This window comes from Puma concolor, chromosome E2 (genome assembly GCF_028749965.1).
Source record: "Puma concolor isolate L17-30 chromosome E2, mPumCon1.1.hap2, whole genome shotgun sequence".
NCBI lineage: Eukaryota > Metazoa > Chordata > Mammalia > Carnivora > Felidae > Puma > Puma concolor.
This window is the reverse complement of record NC_141681.1, coordinates 15056648-15083703: the sequence shown is the minus strand read 5'-3', so window position 1 is coordinate 15083703 and position 27056 is coordinate 15056648. Positions and strand designations below refer to the sequence as shown.

The 27056-nt window shown below is 37.3% G+C and overlaps 1 protein-coding gene and 1 long non-coding RNA gene across 4 annotated transcripts in view; one reads left to right on the top strand and one right to left on the bottom strand.

Moving 5' to 3' along the window:
• The window catches only part of LOC147573397 (uncharacterized), a 28325-nt gene extending 24838 nt beyond the window's left edge, over nucleotides 1–3487 (bottom strand). Inside the window, exon 1 of one of the 2 annotated variants that reach the window (XR_015244716.1) lies at nucleotides 3294–3487. This is a non-coding gene — a long non-coding RNA (uncharacterized LOC147573397). The remainder of the gene's footprint in view (nucleotides 1–3293) is intronic. The other variant, XR_015244717.1, reaches the window with a different exon arrangement.
• Nucleotides 3488–3515: 28 nt separating this feature from the next.
• The window catches only part of AP1G1 (adaptor related protein complex 1 subunit gamma 1), an 80616-nt gene continuing 57075 nt past the window's right edge, over nucleotides 3516–27056 (top strand). Inside the window, exons 1-2 of one of the 2 annotated variants that reach the window (XM_086689003.1) lie at nucleotides 3516–3803; nucleotides 25136–25339. In XM_086689003.1, coding sequence (XP_086545129.1) covers nucleotides 25139–25339 — 201 coding nt within the window. In that variant the 5' untranslated portion in view covers nucleotides 3516–3803; nucleotides 25136–25138. Of the gene's footprint in view, nucleotides 3804–18076; nucleotides 18098–25135; nucleotides 25340–27056 lie in introns of those variants that run through there. The other variant, XM_086689004.1, reaches the window with a different exon arrangement.

Below are 27056 nucleotides of genomic sequence, written 5' to 3'. Positions count from 1 at the left end.
TCAACTGACTAAGCCACCCAGGCACCCAAGGAAGAGCAGCATTTTAAACCCAGGCAGTCTAGCACCAGAAACCAACACTTTTAACTACTATGCTATAATGCCCGCATGGTTTACAAGCTCATGACAGGTGAGGAGCAAATGAATAACTGTATATAAAAACACTTTTGTAAATTGTAAGACACAATGCACTACTGTTACTTGGTAGTGGACAATCAAGAAATGGTTGAGATGAATTGTATGGTGGCATAAAAACTGTTTTATAATTATGTTCGCAAAATCCTTCATACTTTTCAAAGTGTTTTCACACATTTGATCCCTCTGGAAATTAAGCCACTGTAAATCCATTTTGGAATAAGTCTAGTCATAAAGAAAGCATTCATAATATTTATATATTAAATAATGTATGTTAATATTTATAAAGTATTTATTCTCAAATACTTCAGGGCCAGCTGAAGTAACAGGCCCAGAGATGTTAAATACCCTGATTACAGCACAAAGTTAGTAACCCAGCCAGGACTGGCATGCGAATGTCTGACTCCTGGCTGATGCATCTTTAGTTTTGTTTTTTGTTGTTGTTATTATTTGTTAAATTGGAGCATATGAGTTTTTCAATAATAAACAAAACTATAAAAATAATGATCTTTTCTCCCAGCCATTCTCTCTTCCTAAAAGTTTAGTTAATTTTTGGGATGTTGCCGTTTTAAAAACAAAAATCTCCTGGGGTGCTTGGCTGGTTCATCGGAAGACGAGCATGTAACTCTTGATCTCAGGGTCATGAGTTTGAGCCCCACACTGAGTGTAGAGATTACCAAAACTATAAATAAATGTTAAAATAAAGAAATAAAAACAAAGAGCTCCTTTAACATTTGGATCTATAAAACTGCATTATTTTGTAAAAACTTTTTTTTTCAAAATGTAAGTCTTTTTTTCCCAAAATGTACATTATGCTCATTGCAAAAACAAAACATCATAACATACAAATCCTATATAATCCCACCATCCAAAAATAAGCATTTTTGCATTTTAGTTTTATCCTTCAACTTTTTTCTATGTATATATACGCTTTTTTTGCAATATTATTATAAAATCATTTTGTAATGTTCAAAAACACCTGTCATACCATGATAATAAAGATAGAGCTATAGCTTCATTTTTATTAGCAGCATAGTACTCCATTTTATTGATGTGCTGTAACCTACCTGAAACTAGAGATTATGCTTGATTAGATGGGGAGTAAGTCTTCCCAAACTTTTTTTTTCAAAAAATTTTTAACACTTATTCATTTTTGAAAGGCAGAGACAGAGCATGAATGGGGGAGGGGCAGAAAAAGAGGGAGACACAGAAGCAGGCTCCAGGCTCCGAGCTGTCAGCACAGAGCCCGACGCGGAGCTCAAACTCAGGGACTGCAAGATCATGACCTGAGCCGAAGTCGGCCGCTTAACTGACTGAGCCACCCAGGCGCCCCAGTCTTCTTAACCTTTAAATGCTAACCACGGAAAGCAAAACTCTTAGGATAATGATGTCCACACTATATATTAAGTCAATTGCTTTTATTGAATTAAATTTTTTTTTAAATGTTTATTTATTTTTGAGACAGAGACAGAATGTGAGTGGGTTAGGGGCAGAGAGAGAGACACAGAATCCGAAGCAGGCTCCAGGCTCTGATCTGTCAGCACAGAGCCCGACGCAGGGCTCAAACTCAAACTGTGAAATCATGACCTGAGCCGAAGTCGGACGCTTAACCAACTGAGCCACCCAGGCGCCCCTATTTTTTAGTTTCATTGGAGGAGGAGTTTGGTAATTATAAAGGTAATAAAAGTAAAAAAGAAACATGGAGGGGGTTTACATCTCATAATGTCTGCTGTATTCTCTTTAATGCTCTGCCATTTGGCATGGTACTAAAAAAGTTCCTTCTTCTTTCTTAAGAATAGTTTAATTTTTCTTTTGTGGTTTGCAGTGGTATAAACACTTAAATTCAACCTCTAAACAAATATTTGTGATGTTGCAAACAAAATACTTTAATTGCTTTGTGACCTGCAAATTCCTTACTTTTGAGGGAGTCCAAAACTGTTCTTTAGCATGTGTTCATGCCTAGCTATACTTCAGAGGAATATGCCTTGCAACATCATTATGTTCTAGTTTTATGCTACTACCTACAAGCTGTGTGATCCAAGGTTGCACTGCACAGTAGTGCATTGAGGGGGAGATGAGGCAACTGAATTCCATGAGGTTTCTGCTCCCCAGACCATTTGGGTTGATTCCACCCTGAGTGTGGGAGTCAATGTGTGTGTGTGTGTGTATACTCTTTTCTAATTCAGGAAGTGGCACCATATAGCTGAATCAGAGTGGGGGAGGGGGGAGGGAGGGTTTCTATATTAATAGTTTCTCTGAGCCTCAGTCTCCTTATTTGTAAAACTAAGTTACTTATCCTTGACTAATCTGATTTAGGAGGTTGGTAGGAGGGTCACACTGGGTCACACATAGGAAGATGCTTTTATAAACAATGTGATATCAATGTTTAATAATAGTAAATGATAATTACTTTATCACGCCCCCTGGCCTTTGTCACTTGTTAAGCCCGAATAGTTCAAGAGCAAAATTGTGCTCCTGAATTCAATTTTTGTAAAATGTTTTGAAATCTCTGCATAAAAGTGGCTGTCTGAGGAAAAAAGAGCAACCTCCTATGACAGGTTCTAAACTTAAGATTTGGTTAGTTCAGTTCTGTTTGGCATCCCGCCAGGTGCTGTGCTTTATTAACTTTCAGGACTTCTTTGCCGCCAATCTACGTGAAGGATTTTAGTTTAGGTGGGTCACCTTTCCTTTAAATGAGCCAAAATATCACGGCTCTTTTCACCGTTCACGTGGAAAATATTTATGTTAGGTGTTCATAATTATTTATCAAGCCAGGTAATGTCTGGGTAGACGGTCTTTGGCTCAGGTTATTGGTTATGGAGACACAGCCCACTCTTTAAAGAGTTTTAGCGTTCACTAGTCCAAATCCTTTGTTTTTACATACGAGGAAACTGAGGCCCTGAGAGTTTAAATGATTATCCAAAGCAGGACGTTGAGCGGTTGTCCTACGTTTGAAATATATTCTTCTGTATCATCCTCTAACTCTAAAAAACACCTTGCAAAGATACTATAAAACTGTAGACTCCAAGACCGCTTGGAGCATGTTCCTGAAGTTAGCCTAGAGAAAGCTAAAGTTTCAAACACGACTGGCAACAGCTCGAGATTTTTCTGTATTAATTCCCAGCCCCCACCTGCCTCGCCTCACCCACGTCTTTCTATACCTTGATAGCTCGGCTCTCTTCAGGTGGCCCCGCGGCTTCCTGGTAGCTCAGCTTCCTCCTCCCCCGCAAGCGGAACCAAAGTTCGTAGGCTTCCAGGGTCAGCCGGCTCTTTCTCTCTCAGACTCTTCGCAGCGGTGACTCGGCAGCAGCGTCTCGCGTCATCAGTGACCGCCCCGTACCTTGCTACGCTTTGCGTCGCTCTGCTAGGCGCAGTCACCTCCTCCTTGGCAAATAGTCCTCGGTGGGGTCCGAGTTTTTGGGTAGTAGGAGAGCGGAGGCACAAAAAGTTACGTCTAGGGAAGACGGAATCGACTAGGAGAGGGAGATAGAGGCCAAAGTTTTTGCGATAGTATTTGAAGTTAGTTAAAAACTCCCTCCTTCCTAAAAGGATCCTTCCGCCTGCAGTAGCGGTGGTGAGGCCGAGGGAGCCGCCATTTTGGATGTTCGGTTCCTGCTGCCACTGCTGCCGCCGCCCCCGGAGCTGCTGGTTTCATTCGAGGTTTCGGGCCGGTGAGTGTCACTCGCGGCGCTAAGGACATATTGCTCCTTTTGCCCCGCGCCTGCCGGGAGCGCTCGGCCGGAAGCTTCCTGTCAATCTCATGAGTCCGGTTCTAGGCTTTTGGGGGTGAGAAGAGAGGACAGAGGCTGGCCCAGGAGGGGCCCGGAGCCCCAGGGGCTGCTCCGACTTTCTTGAGGGCCGACCCGAGGCCTCAGACCAGGAGGCTCTGCACGCTTCTGCGTTTTGTGCTGTGGCGTTGCCCGGCCGGTGCGGGCCTCCTTTGGACCCATTGACTTTCTCGGGCTTCGATTCTCTTTTGAGGGTTCATTCAGGGAGCAGGGTTAGCGGGGCGGGCCCCACCCCCGCGTGTCTTCTTTGAGCGGTATATCAGCGTTCTTGTATCTTGTACTCGGGTCAGGTCTTTCGTAGAACTCTCTTTAGCTCTTCCAAATGCTTAATTAATCGCTGTCTGCCCTGCAGTGGCGTCCTCTCCGAACCGGACATCGGCCTCGCCTCTCTAACCTTCCGACCAACTTCGTTTCCGATTTTCAGGGTTTCCTCCCTACCCCCAACTCACCTGCGAGTACACTGCTTACCTTTCTCTCAAACTCCTGATCCTGCGGACGTCAGTTTCTAATAATTCTCCGAATCATCTTGACTGTCTGAAAGAGTCCGGACGATTGGTTATGTTTCCTAGTTAGGGTTTGGTGAAGGAGACCCATCGAACCACTCGCTCAGAGTATACTTCAGCAGTAAATGTTTGTGAAGCTAATGAAATGGCTTTTTGGGGGGGAGGTTAGGGAGGAAGGTGTCATGTTTTTTCATTGGTGAATTCCTTTCGTGTGCTGAACACTTAGTTATGTGGTGCTTATTGACAACTTATGTATTTGTATTGGTGATATTTAACCCTGGGCATGGAAATTGCCTGAGAAGGATCTTAATTTGACGTAGGTAGAAAGGGAAGTAACTTTTTTGGCGACTGAAAGGATTAGTTAACAGAGGAGAGGAGCGAGTGAAGGAGTTAGTGATCTTAACTTGCAGGTGTTTTGTACGGTAATGATACTTGTTACCTGATTCTAAAAAATACGGAGATTGACTTCATGTGTTAGAATTTTCTGGGGTAGTTGAATTTTAAATATTCATTTCCACCGTTCCCGTAATACTTGTCAGACTATACACGTTAACTTTTGGCTTAAAAATACAGATTTTCCAGGTATCCATAATCTTATTACCTTCATGCTGTTATTAAAGTATGTTTGCAAAATAGCATGTTTGAATAAAAAGCATTTCACAGTAATTTACTGATTACTTCCTACATTTCAGGTTAGGCGAGTGTGATTGAATCACCTCTATTTCATCTCAGCCTGGATTTTTTAATCTGTGAAAGAGAAATAATTTGTGATTACAACCTAGTGACTGCTGAAATTTAAATTTGTAACTTGATGGACTCATTGCAGAGGGATGAAGAGAAAAGTGAAATAAAATTGTAACTTGAACTTGGATCAAATCTTTTAATACTTCTAATCCGTGTCTAAATGCATTATTCTTCTCAGGTAGATAAATTCCTGTACTGGTCATATGATGTCTCCATAGAAGATTGACTGTTTTCATTGTAAATAGTGTTCTTGTTATTTATTTTAAGGAGACTTAAAAAATGTTAGTATTTGTGTATTTACTGTCAAGATAGGGAGTTTCTCTTTTGGTTTAAAGGAACTGTCAATCCCCTGAAATCTAGGGAATGCTTTTTCATTTACTAAGTACTCCTTTGTAGTTACTGAAATACTCCATTTCTGACTTACCTTTTTAAAACAAAGTTATTAGAAGAGCTATCAAGTACGTGTTACTTAACTCCGTTCATTTTGCGGTATGATGTATTGGTAGTCAAACGTCATTCATTCTTGGGTGGTTTGCATTCAATTGGAGTGTCTTTTTGCCTTACAAATTCTAAGCAAAGTGCTGTTTAGTGCACTGTTGATTGATCACATACTGGAATGTCTACTTTGTCTAAGGTTGTGGGATCATACTTGAAATTAACATTATTGTTTAGGGAACTTCAATTCATTTTCTTTTGGGTACAGTTGCTTGTTCTTTGATCTGTTTCACTCTTATCAGTTCTAGATTTGAGAGAATTTTATTTATTTTTTAGTACACTCTACACCCAAGTTGGGACTTAAACAAACTCATGACCTTGCCATCAAGAGTTGAATGTTCTATTGACTGAGCCAGCCAGGCACCCCTTGAGAGTAAATTTTAGAGTGAAATTGTAACGTACAAAAATTGTCAGAAATATCTTGGTGATATTTCACCCCCTCTTTATTTTAAAAATAGTCTTGAAATCAGTGATGTGCAAAAACAAAAGTGCAATTTTTTGTGTGTGATTTATAAAAACTATACATATTGAAAAAGTTGAATGAGTATTTTCCAAAAGATTATTTTTAATTAAAAAAATTGAATTAGAAAACTACATACCAAAACAGATTTTCAAAATGCTTAATCTCTTTATTTGCATTTGATGAGGATTAAAAAGTTTTATGTATAAAGCAGGACTTAATTGATAACAAAACTTTAAAACTCTTACTTAGATTTAGTTTCAGAGAATCTAAAACTATTACCTTTTCTGTAAACTGCAACTACTTGTTTAGCTATTTTTGTTGCTTAAAATTCATTCATTTTCAGCTTTATGAATTTTTAGTTCTTAATTTTGGCATTCTTTCATCCCTTTGTTTTATCCAATTTCTTTCATGAAGGATAAGATTTAAAGTAACAATTAATTTTAAAATTAAGAGAACATATGGGTATGTCTAAGTTCTTATATATCTTGGCTTACAAGTTTTGAAAATTGTACCTTTGTCAAAAAGCATTAGGATTTTTTCATTTGCTTTTTTGTGTAGAAAATTTTATATCAGTGAAGGCACTCATTTCTACCTTGAAAATACATGAAAGGTGTTTTTTTTTTTTTCTTCTTTGAAGGAGTAACACAAAACAGTTAATTTGGCATGTATTTTGGCTGCTAGAAAACCAATCTCTTGTCAAAGTTTGAAGGGTCCGGAAGTAAACAACAACAACACAACCTTGCTCTTGGCCAAAGTTGTTGAGTCAGCATTAACTAACACTTTTGTATAAGGGCAAGATTTAAGATAATATGATGGAAATGAGAAGTGCTTTTTCATTAGGTACTTGGAGGTTTTGCATTTTTTGTTTACTTAGACAATTGGAGAAAATTGATGTTATATATGTTGTCAGTGTAAAATAGTCTTCAAAGCAAAAAAAAAAAAACAAACAAAAACAACGTATTTTAAAAAAGGAAGAAAACATGTGACCTTTGTACTTTATAAATAATGAAAGACATCCTAAAGGCAAGTAGTTTTTACCTCCTTTCTCTGTTACACTGCAATAAGTCACAGTGTAACCTTGATAGGCAGGTGCTTTGCTCACTGTAGCTTTCTTGTAGCTGATTGTAATGTGTTTTACTGAGCATTCTAGGCTTTTCAGCTTGTTTGATTTTGAGATTAATGTTAATGATTTTTGTGAAGAGCAAATATGAGAAAGACATGAACTTAGATCCTTGGAACTGTAAAATATTTGTACTCCTCTCCTTACAAAACTTCGGGTTAAAAATGAGACTGATCTAGAATAGATGATGTACACTATTGGGTTAAAGGCTCTAACTTTAGTAAATGATCATATAGTGGTACAACTCAAAAGAGTTCCATTATTGTTTTTACAGCTCAATTTAGTGAAGCTCGTTACTAATCCTCATGATTGGGAAATTATTCCGTTTTAAGCTGAAGAAAAGGAAGGGAAGTTAATTTTTTTTAATCCCTTTTTAAAGTGTGCACAGAAGATTTGGTTTTCTTCCCACTTTTTGAAATTTTTGAAAACTTTTAAAACACGGTGAAAATACTGGTTTCAGGTGAATGGGGAAACTAACTGAAAATACTTAGGTAGCCTGTATCTTGGTAGGTACGAGATTTTGGGTATGATTTATTGACAGTAAGCTGTTGGGAGAAGAGTTTCTTTTCCTTTTTTCTTTTTTTTTTAAATTTCTGTTGCCTAGTATTTTTCTTTTTCTTTTTCTTTTTTTACATTTATTTATTTTTGAGAAACAGAGTCAGGCAAAGTGTGAGTGGGGGAGGGACAGAGAGAGAAGGAGACACAGAATCTGAAGCAGGCTCCAAGCTCTGAACAAATAGTCAGCACAGAGACTGATGCGGGGCTCGGACCCACAAACTGTGAGATCATGACCTGAGCCAAAGTCGGACGCTCAACTGACTGAGCCACCCAGGCGCCCCAAGAATTTCTTTTTCTGATAGTACTCAATATGTGTGATGTTTTTTTTTTTTTTTAACGTTTATTTATTTTTGAGACAGAGAGAGACAGATCATGAACAGGGGAGGGGCAGAGAGAGAGGGAGACACAGAATCGGAAGCAGGCCCCAGGCTCTGAGCCATCAGCACAGAGCCCGACGCGGGGCTCGAACTCACAGACCGCGAGATCGTGACCTGAGCTGAAGTCGGACGCTTAACCGACTGAGCCACCCAGGCGCCCCAGTGTGATGTTTTTTAAATGTGTGTTTGTCTCTACTAGTGAAAGTTGGGCTTTATATTTTCTTTAGAAACATTCCATGATGAAAGCTTAATAAATCGTATTGATTATTTAGGAAAGTAGAATGAGGAAGCATTTACTAGCACTTGGTTGTGTTATTTTATTTACACACATTGGACTTTATTTAAAATTTTTTAAAAAGTAAACTTTACATGCAATGTGAGGCTTGATTGAACTCAATGACCCCAAGATCAAGAGTTGTGTGTTCTATGGACTGAGCTGGCCAGGCACCCCTACACACACTGAACTTTTTACTGTTTCTTGAATACTCAGGTTCTTTCATTTTCATTCTCTTTGTACCTGTTATGCCTATACCTGGAATGTTTTTCTTTTCTCCCTTCCACCTAGTAAACCTGTTCCTTCCTCTCAGCCCCCTGGCAGAGGGGTATAGTATAGCGCTTTCTTTAAAGTACTTGAATTGTCTACCTGTTCTTGAGCTTTCAGAGGACAAGAACTATATAATTTATGACATCCATAGTACATAGCACAGTGCCTGGCACTTAGTAGCTACTTTGTGGAATAGATGCTATGGATGAAAATAATATGGAAAAATTGTTTGGGTACTCAAATATATGGTGATTGGTTAATGCCAGAGCCAAAAACAGAGCCCTGAGTTATGAGAAGCTACTACAGGTCATTTACTTGTGACTTACAGAATTGATGTCAGTGAAGTTTACTTTCAGATTTAGGAAACAGGGATGCCTGGGTGGCTCAAAAGGTTGAGTGTAGGGCTCTTGTAGGGCTACTCTTGTAGGACTCTTTCGGCTCAGGTCATGATCCCAGGGTTATGGGATTGAGCGCTGAGCATGGAACCTGCTTAATTAAGATTCTCTCTCCCTCTGCCCCTTCCCTGCTCACGCGCTCGCTCTCTCTCTAAAAGAAAAACAAACAAAAAAGCAAAAACCTATATAAAACCTTGTGTCTGTACCCTGGAAAATAGCGTTTACATGTTTAATTCTGAAGTTGACCTTGCTCTTTCCTCTTTGTGATTTAGTCTGATTCTTTTTTGAGAGAGAGCATAGCGCTAGTTGGGTAGAGGCAGAGTGAAAGAGTCTTAAGCAGGCTCCAAGCCCAGCATGGAATCAACGTGAGGCTTGATCTCATGACCTGAGATCTTGTGTTTGTTTTTAAAAATATTTAATGTTTACTTTTGAGAGAGAAAGAAGGAGCATGAGCGGGGAAGGGGCAGAGAGAGAGTGAGACACAGAATCTGAAGCAGGCATCAGGCTCTTGAGTCGTCAGCACAGAGCCAGACACAGGGCTTGAACCCACAAACTGTGAGATCATGACCTGAACTGAAGTCGAATGCTTAACCAACTGAGCCACCCAGGCACCCCATGACCTGAGATCTTGATCTGACTTAAAATTGAGAGTCAGATGTTTAATGGACAGAGGCATCCAGGAGCTTTCTTCTCCAAAAGTTTCAAGTGGCAGCAAAGAAATCTACACTTCCCGCCATCTTCTTTCTTTTGAGTTCTTAATATGGTAACGCATTATACTAAAGAAACTAATAGTAAGTTGAGCATTTCAGGCTTTACTCCCCAAATGGAAATGTGTTGATACAGTTCAGTGATTTCTTGTCTTTCCCCTCTTGTTTGGATAATATACTTTTATAATGCTAAGGTTTTTTTTTTTTTTTAATCTTTTTAATTTATAAAATAATAGGTGTCCATTATGATGAAAAAAATCTAAAAACATATTTAAAGTTATCATTTCATTCGTTCTCTTCAGTGTTTGTCCCCAGCCATTTAACCAGGTTATGGGTATACTTCATTATTTCCCTCCATGCTTAGTCAAGTGCAGTGTATACTAACATAAATGTGCACTTCTATATGGATTCTTTATAAAAGGGAGATCATATTTTACATCACTCTGTAACAAGCTTTTCTTAATACATCCTGGTCAGTAAATATAATTTGATCTTGTTTTTTTAAATGTCCCTATTTCTCATAGTATGAATGTGTACCATACATAACTTATTTGGCTATTTTCTTATGAATATTTAAGTTGTTTCTAGATTTTGTTAACACAAACAGTGATACAATAAAATCCTTGTACATGTCACCTTATTTATTGCCACTTTTAGTTATACAGACTAGAGTCTCCGAGGTAGGATTTCTGGGTTAAAGGAAATATACTTTAAATGTTTTTATTGCCAGATTATTTTCTAAGTAGGTTGTCATAAGTTCTACCTCCACTAGCCGTGGGCTTTCTATGTCATCACATCATTAGATGTAAATAATTTGTACTGGTCTGTCAGATGATGACTACTCTCTCAGTTTGTCTTAATTTTAATTTTCCTGGCCATAATTCGAGCTAGCCTCTGCTTTTTTTTTTTTTTATTTCTATCTGGATTTCCTTTATTTAGAATTTTCATGTCTTTGGTTCCTTTTTTGCTTACTTTTCTGTGCATTTTCTTGATTTACTTTTGTTTTTCCTCATCTTCTAGGAACACCTTATGGTATATTAATTCTTTGTTGTATAATACATGTATTTATTCATCTGGAATTAACATTTATATGAAGCAGGGAGTCTTATATGGTTTTCCTTTATATAGAGAGACAACTACATGAGGACTAAATAAACCATCCTTTCCCCAATGAATTAAATGCTATCTTATAAGTTTCCATGTATGTTTACTCCACTTCTGGTTCTTTTTTTCTCTTTACTTTTCTTTTTATTTTACTTTTTTGAGTATAATATATTTGTAAAAAGTAACACTGTTAAGAAAAGCTCCTCTCTAGGGGTGCCTGGGTGGCTCAGTCGGTTGAGTGTCCAGCTTCGGCTCAGGTCATGATCTCACGGTCTGTGAGTTTGAGCCCCATGTCAGGCTCTATGCTGACAGCTCAGAGCCTGGAGCCTGCTTCGGATTCTGTGTCTCCTTCTCTCTCTGCCTCTTCCCCGCTCGTGCTCTGTCTCTCTGACAAAAATAAATACACGTTAAAAAAAATTAAAAAAACAAAAGCCCCTGTCTGGGATTCCTGGGTGACTCCGTCAGTTAAGCACCTGACTCTTGGTGTCGGCTCAAGTCATGATCTCACAGTTGGTGAGTTTGAGCCCTATGTCGGGGTCTGTGCTGACAGTGTGGATCCTGCTTGGGTTTCTCTCTCTACTCCTGCTCCGCTTGCGTGCCTGTGTTCACTTTTTCTTTTTCAAAATAAATAAATAAACTTTTTTTTTTTTTAAAGAAAAGCATTTATCACTGTACTTTTTTATTTTCTTGATTATTCTTGAACATTTATTCTTATCTATTGATTAAAAATAATTCTAGGGGCTCCTGGGTGGCGCAGTCAGTTAAGCGTCCGACTTCAGCCAGGTCACGATCTCGCGGTCCGTGAGTTCGAGCCCCGCGTCAGGCTCTGGGCTGATGGCTCAGAGCCTGGAGCCTGTTTCCGATTCTGTGTCTCCCTCTCTCTCTGCCCCTCTCCCGTTCATGCTCTGTCTCTCTCTGTCCCAAAAATAAATAAACGTTGAAAAAAAAATTAAAAAAAAAATAATTCTTCGGGTTCACAAAACCTCAAAAAAGTCTACTGTTCAGAATCGCATTATTCATATATTAATTTTGGGAGGCCTGACATTTTTAATTATGATAATTTTTCCTTGTGATTTTCCATTTGTTTAGATCCTGTTTCAGTTTTAGGTCCTTCAGTAAAGGTTTCATAGATTTAATAGTCTTCTTCATGTAGTTCTTAACGCCTTTCTTGCTAAATTTTTTCCTAGATATTTTATAGTTTTTGACACTATCGTCAATGGGACTTTCCCCCTCTATTTCTAACTAATGTCAGCAACATGGGTTAAAAATGGACCTTTAATTTCCTGTGGACCAGATCCCTATCCCCCCCTTTCTTGGTATCCAGAATGAACAGAACTTTGAAGTTATGAAGAATATGCTAGGGAAGCTTTGTTATCTTAGCATGAAATCATTTTCTAGTAATTTTCTAGTAAACTTTCTAATGTCATCCTGCAGAAAAGACCTTTAGATAAATGTGACTTTGTCTTTTCAGGACGAATGTTATCTTGTTATTTTGAAAGTTTACAGTTTTGCTTTACTAATCCATTATGATTTTTAGTACCTTGATTTTTCAAAGCACAATTGATTGCTCAAGTAATATATGTTCATTTAAAATACAGCAGAAAATGTACAGAAGTTAAAAAGGCATCTGTATTTCTACATGGCACAGAAAATCTACCTTCCTTAACATACATTATATCCTTTGGGGCATATCTTTTATTATTTATTTATTTTTTTAAAGTTTATTTATTTTGAGAGACAGCACGTGCATGTGAGCAGGGGAAGGGACAGAGAGAGAGAATCCCAAGTAGGCTCAGCACTGTCACCATGGAGCCCAACATGGGGCTCAATCCCACAAAGATTGTGACCTGAGCCATAGTCAGAGGCTTAACTGTGACTGAGCCACCCAGGTGCCCTGGGGCATATCTTTTAAAAAACCAAGATTTTTGTTCTGAGAATTTTGTGACAATTTTTGATAAGTGTGGGCTCCTTGGGACACTTTTGCTAATAGTAGGTTGAGAGAGTAAAAATTTGCTTTTTATTTTATCGGTGTCAAATTAGATATTGATTGTGTTTATTATCATTTATTTGGCCTTTATTTTCATGCATCTTAATGCAATTGAATTGTTCAGTAGGCATATTTGCATTTATATACATCTGTTTTTAAATTCTCATTTTCAGTGAATTTTGGTTATGGATGATTAAAGGGGATGGCTGTAATTATTGTGGCATTTTAGGGAGAATAGAACTTAAGACTTCTTAGAGGAATGCCAGCTGGGTGCCTAGACAGGGTGTGGTGGTATCTTGATGTGGTCACACATTTCACAGCATTCCCTTAGCCTGGAAGATCTAGAAAGTCCATTTTAGTATTTCATCTAGGGATGATTTAGCCTAATCAAACTCAGTGATGTGTGAATTAGAATAACAATGTTGTAATTCACATTGGGGCTGTGCTTTCTTCTGGATTTTGTGTCTACTTTCCAGGGCACCCTTGAAGGAATTTGGGAGACAAGATACTTGAAAAGATTAAGAATCACAAAGTTGCATTATGAGCCTGAAGCCAGAGTGTATAAAGTTGAATGGTCTTGAACGTTTCATCATTCTAGGCCATGGTGAAACCTGATGAAAGAACTATCCCTGTCCCACAATGGTGTTTACATCTGTAGTGACCAAAATACTTACTCCCAGATTTAATCTCCCTTATTCAAACAGTGATGTACTAACACTTCTCTTCCCTTTTCTTCACACTGTAGAACATTTCCCTTCTATGAGCACATTTCTTCATACTGTGGAAATAGGCTTGCACTGCCTCCCCTTCCCTGTCGCCTAATACTCAAAAGAAAGAAAACCACAAAAACACAAAGATGGTGAAAAGAACCTAGTTAAGTCAGATGAATGACAGCTGGTATCTGTAAGATATATCGGAAAGTAAAAGTGTGATCAAAGATTAATACTGTTGATCAATTTGGTGAAAACTTTCTTACTACTTTGGTCATAGTGTTTTGCAAGTTGTAAATGCATTAAAGCAATTCAGATATTCATATGCAATAAAAATCTGAAATAGGGCTTCTGTGTGGAGCATATAAAAATATAAAAATATAGGCCATATGGAGAATGCAGGACAGAAAGCACAGTAACTTCTTTTGGAGGGTTTTGCCTTGTATTAACTTAAGTCCCTGGAGTGTTCTTAGCCATACTTAAGAACTCAGAAAGCGGATGTTACAGGGTAATCACTGGCAAAGTTAATTGAAATCTAATTTCTTGTATCTTTTCTCATTGTTTAGCAAGAAAGACTTCAAGTACATTTTTTGTGTTGGATAGAAAAGGAGGTAATTTTAATATTGAACAATTGCTTTTAATTTAAGATTTCTTTTTAGGTTAGAGCTCACATAGGTTCAGGTTTAGGGAAAGAAGGACAATGTAGCAGCAGTAACCCCAGCTTTTTGGTTATATATTCTTAACTGTTGGCTGGTGGTGATTCAGAGTTCACAGCTAGGTAGTGGGAGTTCAGAAACAGTGGGAGTTCAGCTTAGTTAACTCAGCTGGGTAGAATAGAGGACTGGGTTGAGTCCTGGTGCCTGTCCCATTGCTGTTGGTAAGTAGCTGGTGCACATTCTTTACTTTGTGTGTTTTGGAAAGGACAAATGCATTTTCTTTATCTAAGATGCTTCTAGCATTTAGAATTTAGTTAAATGCAGTATTTATCAAGTTCCTACTCTTAGGTAATGGGAATACAAGGATAAATAATATCAACAAGATCTGGTCTTTAGGAGCTTATATTTGACTGGGAAAAATAGGCTTTTCAAAGAAAAAGTAATCATGGCCTGGAGTTGGTATTGCAGTAGGATGAAAATCTTTATCAACTAAAGAGGTTTGTGGAGATTTTGGAAAATAACCATTTTCTCCATTTTGGTATAAATTTTAGGAGAATTGGAACATATGCAGTCATTGTTTTTTGTTTCTTTCCTATAGTAAGCATTCATAATTTTGGTTGCTCTTTGGGTATATAAAGTAATTAAGCTCCAAAACCTCACTTTGTTTACATTATGGGTAGAAACTTAAAAAATGAATTTCACACTTACTTTTTGTTAGTTTTCAACATTATGTATTAAAAAACCATTAATGAAATACATTTATCTACAATCTGTTTATCTTAACAAGTCAGACTTTTAATTTTTCTGTGTCCTTTTTCCATCCTTGTCCTAATGAGTATTTGAGAACAAAAGGGACATCTTATTTTTATAAAATGTACAAGCCATGTAAATGTCAAACATATGGACACTTAGGCATTAAATAAAACCATTGAAATACTAAATGTAAATAATATAAAAGGAGAAATGGATATAAACACAATTATAGTGGTAGACTTTGACATATCTTTCTCAGCTTTTTAAGGGTCAAGTAGTTAATAGGAGCACATAGTATCTGAACTCTATATTTTAGAAATTGTTACTTCTCAGGTACAGTTTTATTTTTTTATTCACTCAATTGTCATCTTAGTCTTAAAACACAACTTTATAGGATGCCTGGGTGGCTCATTCAGTTGAGTGACTTGGTTTTGGCTCAGGTCATGATCTCTTGGTTGGTGAACTTGAGCCCTGTTTTGGGCTTTGCGCTGGTAGTGCAAAGCCCGCTTGGGATTCGCTCTTTCTCTCTCTCTCTCTGCCCCTCCCCTGCTCATGCACTTTCTTAAAAATAAATAAACTTAAAAAAAAAAAAAAACCTTTATGTTTCCTACAACCACTCTAAGAAAAAGAAAAAAACTGACTTTTTTGAGGTATACACAATATTTAAAGTCTATAATGGGATTATAAATGTATTATGGATTGGATTATGAATTATATGTAATGTATATAAAAGTCCTAATGCACATATTTACTGTATAGAATTAGATGTTAGGATACAATTTTATATCCAGGTTTTTCCACCTCTGCATTAAATGTTAAATGTTATGTTATTGAACCATTTATTGATAAATCAGGGTCTTGTAAAATAATTATGGTACTCTTTGTAATTTAATACTTTTAAGACTTTAGGGGAGAGTTTAATGCTTTTTGCTAGTACACTAAATAGGCTCACATTACTGTGGTGTGTGTGTGTGTGTGTGTGTGTGTGTGTGTATTTAAGATAAGTATTTTAGGGGCGCGTCTGTGGCTCAGTCGGTTAAGCATCTAACGTTGGCTTGGTTCATGATCTCATGGTTCGTGAGTTCAAGCCCCACGTCTGGCTCTGTGCTGACAGCCTGGAGCTTGGTTTGAATTCTGTGTCTCCTTGTGTCTCTGCCCCTCCCCCACTCGTACTCTGCGTGTCTCTTTCTCTCTCTCTCAAAAATAAATAAACATTAAAAAAAATAAACTATGTTAAGGTAAGTATTTTAATTTTGGATTTGTAAAAAATTATAAATTAAGGTAATTACTATGGAACTCAAAGGCAGAGATGTACCAGAGATTTGATCTGTTTCTATTCATTTATTTATTTTTAATGTTTATTTTTGAGAGAGAGAGTGAGACAGAGCGTGAGCGGGGGAGGGCCAGAGAGAGGGAGACACAGAATCCGAAACAGGCTCTAGGCTCTGAGCTGTCAGCACAGAGCCTGACGTGGGGCTTGAACCACTAACTGTGAGAACATGACCTGAGCCTAAGTCGGACGCCTAACCGACTGAGCCACCCGGGCACTCCTGATCTGTTTCTTTTTGATTAATCACTTAAAATTTTTTACAGGGTAAGAATCTGATGTACGGGCGCCTGGTTGGCTCAGCTGGTTAAGTGTCTGACTTCCCCTCGTGTTCTGATCTCAGGGTTCATGAGTTTGAGCCCTGTGTCTGGCTCTGCACTGACAGTGCTGGAACCTGCTTGGAATGCTCGCTCTTGGCCCCCCCACCCCTCGCTGTCACTGTCTCTCAAAATAAATGAATAAGCTTAAAAAAAAAAAAAACTTTAAAACATCCATTATGTAAAGGGCACAAACTTTTTAGAATTGTGGAAAGAGTACAAGCAGATCTGTCTTGAAATTTTCAGTTGCACAATACAGTATTGTTAACTGTAGGCGCAATGTTATATAGCAAATCTGTAGAATTTATTAATCTTGCTACTATGCTGTTTGGATACTTGTTTCTGCTCTATGTAGGTTTTATTTTTTTGCTTTGCTGCTGCTGCTGTTTCTTCCCTTACTGTAAGATGACATTTTGTTGACTGTCCGTCTTCTTCCCTAAAACAGCTTCTGTCCCCTGGTCTCCACCCTCCTCTGTTTCCCTTTCAGTTTTCTAATTTGTAAATCAGAACCTGCAAATAGAGTAAAGTGGATGTTTTCGTATGTTGATGTGATGTTCTCTATATTGCTGCATGACGTTATAAAAATAGGTTTCAGATTCTCAGCTATGTTTAGCTAAGTCATCACTATAATCATATTCATACTTTATTTTTTAAAAAAGGATAATTTGTTATTGTTAGCAATAATAGATGTTTAAGTTACTGTATTTTAAGGAATCTTGTGGCTTTCGAGTATTTTGAAAGGCAAGTAAAAACTCTTAAAATAAGGAAATCCTCAACATTGTAATAAGAGCAAGTAGGTTGTGTTTTCCAGGTTATATATTCTACAACATTCGCTACATGGATTAGATATATTTGAATTTAGTTTTTAATATGAAACATTTCAGACATAAAATATATGAAGAATAATAATAAGTACTCAATTATCCACTACCTAGTCTCAGAAATAAAGCATCACCAGTATAGCTGAAGCCTTCTGTGTGTTACTCTGTTCCTCATCATATTCCCCTCCCTCCCAGATGTACCACAGTGTTGATCTTTATGCATGTTTTACATGTTCATTTTATGCATATTCTTAGTCTCTTACTGCATTTTTGTATCTCTAAAGAATAGGTTCTTTTACACATTTTAAACCTTTATGAATATTAGTACTGTGTTATTCTGCAACTTATTTTTGCTCAAAATTAATTTATTATGGATAGTTTATGTAGGCAACCATTATGGCCAACATTTATTTATTGGATACAATGTGTGTGGCACTGCGCAAGAAGTTTACATGTATTCTCTTTTAATTCTTGTAGCAATCCTTTGAGGTAGGTACTCTTCCTATTTTACAGATGAGGAAATTGAAGCTCTGGGATGTTGTCATTTGCTCATGGACACATAGCTGATAAGTGGTAGACCTGAGATTCAAATTCAGGTAATTTTACTTCAGGGTCATCATTTTTATTTTCTTTTTTTAACATTTTATTTATTTTTGAGACAGGGAGAGACAGCATGAACAGGGGAGGGTCAGAGAGAGGGAGACACAGAATCTGAAACAGGCTCCAGGCTCTGAGCTGTCAGCACAGAGCCCAATGCGGGGCTCGAACTCACGGACAGTGAGATCATGACCTGAGCCAAAGTCGGCCGCTTAACTGACTGAGCCACCCAGGCGCCCCAGGGTCATCATTTTTAACAGTGCTTAGGGTCATTGGATAAGGGTAAGGCTGCACAGTCCTTTATCTCAGTTTCTAAAATTAAAAACAAACAAAAATGCCCAGGAGTTCTTCATAATTCTTTTGGTCTTAAAATCTGATTTGACCAGACATGACACTGTAGTTGTTTATTTTTCTCATTTGGTGTGAATATTCATATGTTATTTCAGAAATATTGTTTGGTAATGAAACTGTTGCTCCAGTCATGGTAGGTGAGTTATGACATAAAAAATATGCACTGTATTACTTTTCTAAAATTCAGAAAATTCTAAGTTTTGCTCTTAATAGCTTTGGAAAACAAATTGTGGGTTGGTACTGTGCTACAGATCTCTTTCTACATGGGATTTAGGAGTTGTTGAGCTGATGCAGAAAGCACTTAATTTTGGAAAAGAAAAAATTTCTAAGTATATTGAATTAGTTTGACTGTGAAACAGTTTAGCTTACCCTAAATACAATTTTCTGTTCTGTCATTGGTCAGTAGTTTTTGCTGTTATTTTATATGGCTGGAATTGTAAAAATCTGTTTTCCTCACTAGACTTTTGAGTTCTTAAGGGTAGAGATTACAACGTTGGCAGTCGTCAGCACCTTTTGCAATGCCTGACATAGAGAAGGCTCAGCAAATATTTGTTGAATGAGTGATTGGCACTTTTTGGTATAACATGTTTCCCTGTTACTTAGGTCATCTATGGGATAGTATGACTAATTGAATTGGATAATGCATGCATGACGGTAACTTCTAATTCCATAGTTTTTGTTCTCCTTTCCCCCTTTGAAATAGATATAAATGATGCTTATGTTGATATCATTTATGGTACTATTTACTCTGTAGTCTAATGGGCCCTGAACTGTTAAACTTTTTTTTTTTCATTTTTTTTGATTAAAGACTTTGCAGTTTTCTGAATTCAAGATTCTCAAACTTAATGTCCAATTTTGAAAACTGCGTTTAAGTGCTATGTTTTGAGAATTCCTTTTTATAGTCTAGTTACAAGTCCTTGTCAGATATGTGATTTGCAGAAATCTCACTCTGTAACTTGTCTTTTCATTTTCTTAACAGTGTTTTTCATAGTGCAAAAGTTTATAATTTTTATGAAATCCAGTTTTAACATTTTTCTCTTATGAGTGTGCCTTTGATGTAATGTCCAAGAACTCTTTGCCTAACCCCAGTCAAGAAGGTTTTCTCCATCATCTTCTAATGGTTTTATAGTTGTGTGTTTTACATCTAGGTCTATGCTTCATTTTGAGTTAATCTTTGTATAAACTGTGAGATTTAGGTAGAGGTTCAGTTTTTTGGCATATGGATGTCCAGTTGTGATATTCATTGAATTGTTCATAGTATCACCTAATTATCCTTTTAGTATTTGTGATAATAGTCCCTTTCATTACTGATACTAGTGATTTGTGTTCTTTCTCTTTATCATCTAGCCAGAGGTTTATCAGTTTTATTGGTCTTCTCAAAGAACTGGCTTTTGATTTCATTGACTTGACCTTTTCCTGTTTTTTTCCTTCTGTTTTTTAATTTCATTGATTTCTATTTGTCATTATTTGCTTTTTCCTACTTGGATTTATATTTCCCTTTTTCTAGTTTCTTAAATAGAACCTTAGATTGAGATGTTTCTTCTGTTCTTACACAAACATTTAATGCTATACATTTCCCATTAAGCGCTACTTTAGTTGTACTACAGATTTTAATAAATGGGTTTATGTTTTTGTTCAGTTCCATATATTTGCTAAATTCCCTTGATATTTCCTCTTCACCCATGGATTATTTGGGAATGTATTGTTTAATTTCCAGGGCCATCGCAAGTTTTCCCGTTAGCTTTCTGTTACTGATTTCTAGTTTTAATTCTGTTATGGCCAGAGACTGTACTTTATTTTATATGATTTCCATTAATTTAATTTATTAACTTTTTATTAAAAAAAATTTTTTTTTTAACGTTTATTTATTTTTGAGACAGAGACAGAGCATGAACAGGGGAGGGTCAGAGAGAGAGGGAGACACAGAATCTGAAGCAGGCTCCAGGCTCTGAGCTGTCAGCACAGAGCCTGACGTGGGGCTCGAACCCACGGACCGTGAGATCATGACCTGAGCTGACATCGGACGCTTAACCGACTGAGCCACCCAGGCGCCCCTATTAACTTTTTAAAAAAATGACCAGGACATGGCCCATTTTGTGTATGTTCTGTATGCAATTGAGAAGAATGTAATTCTGTTGTTGGTTGAGGTGTTCCATAAATGTTGGGTTAGATCCAGTCAATTGAAGATGGCATTCAGGTCTTTTATATCTGTGCTGATACTCCATAGTTGTATCATTTACTTAGGTGGCATGTTTAAGTCTCTGTAGTTGGGGGGGGTTGTTTATTTTTCCTTTGATAACTGTCAGTTTTTGCCTCATGTATTTTTTAAACTATATTGTTACATACATTTGCAGTTAGGATTGTTGTATTTTCTTGGTGAATTCAGTCTTTTATCATGCAGTGGGAGAATAGAGAGTGACTTATTCCATGCTCTTAGGATCACAGCTCCTCTGGTCAGAGAGAATTCCCCTTCCCTAATTTTTATATGGCTGCCTATTACTGCCATTGCTGTTATGGCACAGCCACTGCCATTGCAGTGTTGCCTAGAGGCAGTGGTGGAGGGAAGGAAAACATAGAAAGCCAAAAGAGAGAATTTCTCCCATTGTCCTTCTTTTCCTGCTTCCTGGATCAGAGACAGAGGGTTTTTCTTAGAGCTACTTGTCTGTACTCCCTGAGCACTTTTGGGTTTGGGGCTGTCATTGGGTCCAGGCTGGGCAGTACTGGAGGAAGAATGATAACCTCTTCCATTTTGATGGAACTTCAGATTCTCCTCTTTCTGGAATCTCCTTGCTGTCATTTACTTTTTAGCATCCTTGGGTAGCTGTGGCATGCATTTTATCCAGGATTTATAGTTAGGGTCAGAGGGAGAGACAGGAGCCTCCATGGAGTATGTTTATTCCATCTTCCCTGGAACTGGAATTTTTTGTTTCGTTTCTAACTTAGAATGTATTCTGAAATATACTAAACTCTTTATTATGTAAATTTTGTTTTTCATTCATGCCTACTAAGACATTTTTTTTTCTTTTTTTTAAGTCTATTTATTTTTGAGAGAGACAGAGTCAGCGTGAGCAGTGGAGGGGCAGAGAGAGAGAGAGGGAGGAAGAATCCCAAGAGGGCTCCATGCTGTCAGCACAGAGCCCGACACGGGGCTTGAACCCACAAAATCGTGAGATCATGACCTGAGACAAAGTCAGACACTCAACCAGCTGAGTCACCCAGGCACCCCTTACTCTTAAATTTTTTATCCTAAAGTCATTTGTATTTGTAGTCATTGTGAAAGTAGTTCTTCAAGTAGATCTCTAGTTTAGCTACGAAGATTTTAAAAAACTATTTATAAAAAATTTTAAGGATTTAAATGCTTTGTTTGTGGAAGCTTTTTATTTTTAAAAAGCTTCTGATGGGGTGTTTGAGTGGCTCAGTCGGTTAAGAGTCCAACTTCAGCTCAGGTCATGATCTTGCAGTTGGTGGGTTTGGGCCCTGCATCAGGCTTGATGCTGACTGCTCAGGGCCTGGAGCCTGCTTTGGATTCTGTGTCTCCCTCTCTCTCTACCCCTTGCCTGCTCACGCTGTCTTTCTGTCTTGCTCAAAAAGGAACATTAAAAACAAACAAAAAAAAAATTAAAAAGCTTTTGATTATGAAAATTTTCTAATATATATGAAAATAGAGAATAATACAGTATAATTTAATATACTCATATCCCCTCAGAGTGATCAACATTTTGCCCATTTTGTTTCCTTTTTTCCTTCCTTAATACTTTTTTCCTCTAGAGTATTTTGAAACAAATCCTAGCAGTCATAAAATTTTATCTGTAAAGATAATGTTCATTTTTGAAGTATTAAGAACTCTAGCCCTGGAGTTCTAAGACATGGTTTGTGTGCTGGCTCTGACACTTACCACCTTTGTAATCCTAAGCAAGTTGCATAATTGATTCGAAACAAAGTTTCTTCATAGGCAAAGCAGGTATAATGATTTCTGCCCTTCAAAAGGGTCTGGACCAGGGATACCTAGGTGACTTAGTTAAGTGTCCCACTCTTGATCTCAGGGTGGTGAGTGCAAGTCCCACATTGGGCCCAAAAATGGTCTGGAACAAGTGAAATAATGAAGATAGTGAGTATAAGAATGTTCAAACACTAGGCCCTCAGTATTTTTATTAAAAAAATAACAGAATAACAGTATACACGTAGTTTTATATAGTTTAGTACACGTGATCTTAAGAGGGCTAACGGAGGAACACAACCAATACCTAGAGAACTTGGTAAATTCCTAATGTACTATCCCTACCTTGAGGAGTGATGCCATAGTGAACTGGTGGGAGTGGGATATCCTCCTGGTTTGTGCGATTAGAACATTGAGAATTAATGGTTTAAGGGTTCTACAGCTTGTATGTACTGAAGATGATGGTAATGGTATCTAATTTTATCTTTTTTTTTAACTTATTGAGGTACAAGATACCAATAAAATGCACTTGTTTTCTTTTTAATATTTATCTTTTTATTTTTTGAGAGATATGGAATGTGCGTGTGCCCAGGGGAGGAGCTAAGAGAGAGGTAGAGAGAGAATCCCAAGCAGGCTCTGTGCTGTCAGTGCAGAGCCCAATGTGGGTCTTGATCTCATGAAATGTAAGATCATGACCTGAGCCTAAATCAAGAGTCAGATGCTTAATCGACTGAGCAACCCAGGCGCGTGTAAAATGCACTTGTTTTAAGTGTGCATTTCCGTGAATTTTGAGAGAGATCTATACAACCATCATAAACATTTCTATCACATCAGAAGGTTTCCTTGCATCCTAGTTGATCACCATCCCTACCCTCAACCCCAGGCAGTCATTGGTCTCTTTAGCATCACTATAGATTAGCCTGGTCTTTCCTAGAGTTTCATATAAGTAAAATCATAAAGTATGTACTTTCTCGTTTCTTTCTTTTTTTTTTTTTTTGCTCATCATAATGTTTTTGAGATTCTTCCATGTTGTGTTGGTTTGGTTTCATTCCGGGAAGTATTCGTTTATTATTATTCACCTATTTATGGATGTTGTTTGAGTTGTTTCCAGTTTTTAGTAATTATAAATGAAGATTCTATAAAGATTTGTGTACAAATCTTGGTGAGAACATATGTTTTCATTGCTTTTGGGTAAATACCGAGTGGATTTCCTGAATCCTATGCTAAGTATATGTTTAATTGTACAAAAAATTGCCAAACTATTTTCCAAAGTAGTCGAACCATTTTGTATTCCCATGAGTGGCTTGTGAGAGTTCATTTGTTTTGTATCCTTGCCAGCACTTGGTATGGCCAGTCTTTTAAATTTTAGCCATTCTAATACTGTAGGGTGGTATCTCTCTCTCTCTCTCTTTTTTTTTTTTTTTTTTTAATTTTTGTGAGGGACAGAGAGCGAGCACAAGCAGGGGAAGGACAGAGAGAGAGGTGGGAAGGTAGGGAGACAAAGGTTCCCAAAGATTTCCTCCTATGTTTTCTTATGGAAGATTTTTAGTTTTGGCTTTAATGTTAGGTCTATGACCCATTTTGAGTTAATTTTTGTATATTATGTGAGGTTAGGGTTCAAGGTTAATTGGTTCTTTATATAGATACGTAGTTGTGCCAGCACCATTTGTTGAAGGAATACCCTTTCTCCTATTGAATAACCTTGGCCTCTCTGTTGAAAATCAGTTAAGCTTATTTGTGTGGGTCTATTCCTAAACTTTCTATTTTGCATCATGATCCTGAGTCTGCCCTTAAATTCAGTTCCACATTGTCCTGATTACTGTAGCTTTGTAGTATTTCTTGAAATTAGGTGGTGCAGATTCTCCAACTTTGTTCTTTTTTCCCCTTAATTTTGGCTATTACAGGTTTATCATTATTATTTAAAAATTTTTCGTGAGAATATGATTCTAATAGTCTTATCCTGTGAGATTGGTTTATTATTTTTTTCCTCATAACAATTTTCAAAGAGTACCCAGTGTACCAAGATGATTACTGTTTCTTGGAAGTGTTTAAATCTGATAATTGGTCTTCTCTCCTGATCTCTCATTTTGTTGAGTTGAGCTTTTTTTCTTAAAATTTTTTTTAACGTTTATTTATTTTTGAGAGAGAGACAAAGTGCAAGTGAGTGAGGGGCAGAGAGAGGGGGAGACACAGAATCCAAAGCAGGCTCCAAGCTCCGAGCTGTCAGCACAGAGCCTGATGTGGGGCTCGAACTCACAAACTGCTAGATCATGACCGGAGCCCAAGTTGGATGCTTAACCGACTGAGCCACCCAGGCGCCCCAGTTGAGTTGAGCTTTGATTGTGATCATATTCAGTATTTATCTGATAATTTATTGAGCTCTGTTAACAGTTCAGCAGAAAATAATCTGTCTTCTCTAAGGTTAGGCATAGAAAATATGTCTTTTCTCTTTCTTGAGTAAATATTTGGGTTGAGTTAGTTCTTAACATAGTTTGATACTAATGATGGATTTTACATACTGATATATTCTGTGTCTTATCTTGCTTAATACTTAACATTTTTGTTTATATTTTTTCCAGAAATTTACCGAATTAATGGGTTTGTATGTAATAGCTTTGCTGAAGCTTTATGTTGTTGGACTGAGCAAGTCTTGAATTCTTAAAAATTGGAAATTTATGTGAGAAGTTGTGTGAATGCTTTTGGTAGTGAAAAATGTGAACATTTTTATTTAATGTCTTTCTATAAACAGAGGATGCCAGCCCCCATCAGATTGCGGGAGCTGATCCGGACCATCCGGACAGCCCGAACCCAAGCCGAAGAACGAGAAATGATCCAGAAAGAATGTGCTGCAATCCGATCATCTTTTAGAGAAGAAGACAATACTTACCGGTGTCGGAATGTGGCAAAATTACTATATATGCACATGCTGGGCTACCCTGCTCACTTTGGACAGGTAGGCTGGGCTGAGACCACATCTAGCAAGGCTGTTCTTGTTGGAATGACAGCTCAAGGAGGGCAGATGTTTCCCCGTCAGTGAGGACAGAATATTCTTGATAGTCTTGTAATCTGATCATTGTGGAACTGAGGATAGAAGTGAGAAAGTTGCAGACCTGGAAACACATGATACTGCTGTCAGTGCTTTCCATTGAGAATCTCTCATTATATGGATTAGACTATGTTTTGATGGTGGCAGCTAGCTTACTTAAAGACTGACCAGGATAACCACTAGATTGTGATTGGTCTGTTAGAGTGGCTGGACTATAATGAATATTTAAGAAATGTTTGCTAAATGTTTCCTTAATTATATTCTGTGTGCACAATGATACAAGGAGGAACACTCCAAATAGATGTTTTTAAGTAAAATAAGTTGCCACATCATGGCATTTATGGATTTTGTCCTAATTACTTTGTTACTGGGTTGCTACAGTGACTGTGCCTCCTGATTTTCTACTACACACAAATGCATATTATTAGCTATAGCCAGTCTAGGTTTTGAGCATGGTATTTGGTATTCAAGCAAGACGTGCTTTCTTCTATGTTTATACATATGGGGATGGAGTCACAGAGAAGGGTTTAGTGGGTTTTTAAATTCTTATTAATGCCATTAAATTTTATCTTAGATAATTTAAGAATTGTATTACATACTAAATAGTGTTCTTAAGGAAAAGATTGCAAAATTGAAAGAATGTGCAACATTAGGTAGAAGGAGAAAAATACCATCCATGTTTCCATTATTCACAGATAGCTTTTGTTAATGTTTTATTTGATTTATCCAGGAAGATGGCCACATTTATCTTTTATTCAGCTCAGTACCTCCATTGAAAGGAGATCACCCCACCTCTGAGTTAAAACAGTAATGGGATTGAATCTTATCAGACTGACTTGGGTTAGTTTTATGCTTATCTTTTGCCTGGGAGTGAGATCACCCTCACTAGAAATACATGATTGAGAGTGGAAGACCATTAATTTCCCAAAGGAAGATTCAGGTGTTAGTATTAGAGAAACGGACCAGGTACTAGGTAGACAAAAACAACAGCTATCTCCTCTGAATAAACATGTTATATGTTTTTACCACATCAAAAAGTGATCCAGGTGGTTATACATTTAATGCATGTCATAGTATAAAGCAAATAGATACTCATACGTTTTTGTTGGTTGATTTTAAGTAGACCCATTTGGTTATATTTATAGAAATCTGATATGTTGAGCTGTAAAAGATAGTCAAGGATGGCAAGGCGTGGGGAATCTCTTAAGCCCTCCACTCGAGGTAACCACTGTTAACATCATGGAGTTAAAGGAGTTCTTTTAAGACCAGTTGTTGAATTTAAAATAATAGGATAGATTTAAGACTGATGATATTTCATTTGTGAAAGAGCAATCTCTATATTTCTAAGAGTCATTTCTATACTGTATGTAAATAAAATATGCTTTCCAGCTTTAGTAGATGGCTTTTTGGGGGGCATTCTGGAATTTAATTATTTGATAAGACATTTAATTCATAGGTGGAAAGTGTTAATACTCAAGGAAACTGTACTAAAATTGTACCCCCCCCCCCCAAAAAAAAAGGTTTTTCTGAGTGAGAATAGGAATCCCACTTTTAAGTCCCTTAATCTATTTCCTCTTGGAGTAAATCCTGGCCCTATCCAATCTTGCCCATCAGAATTTTTTTA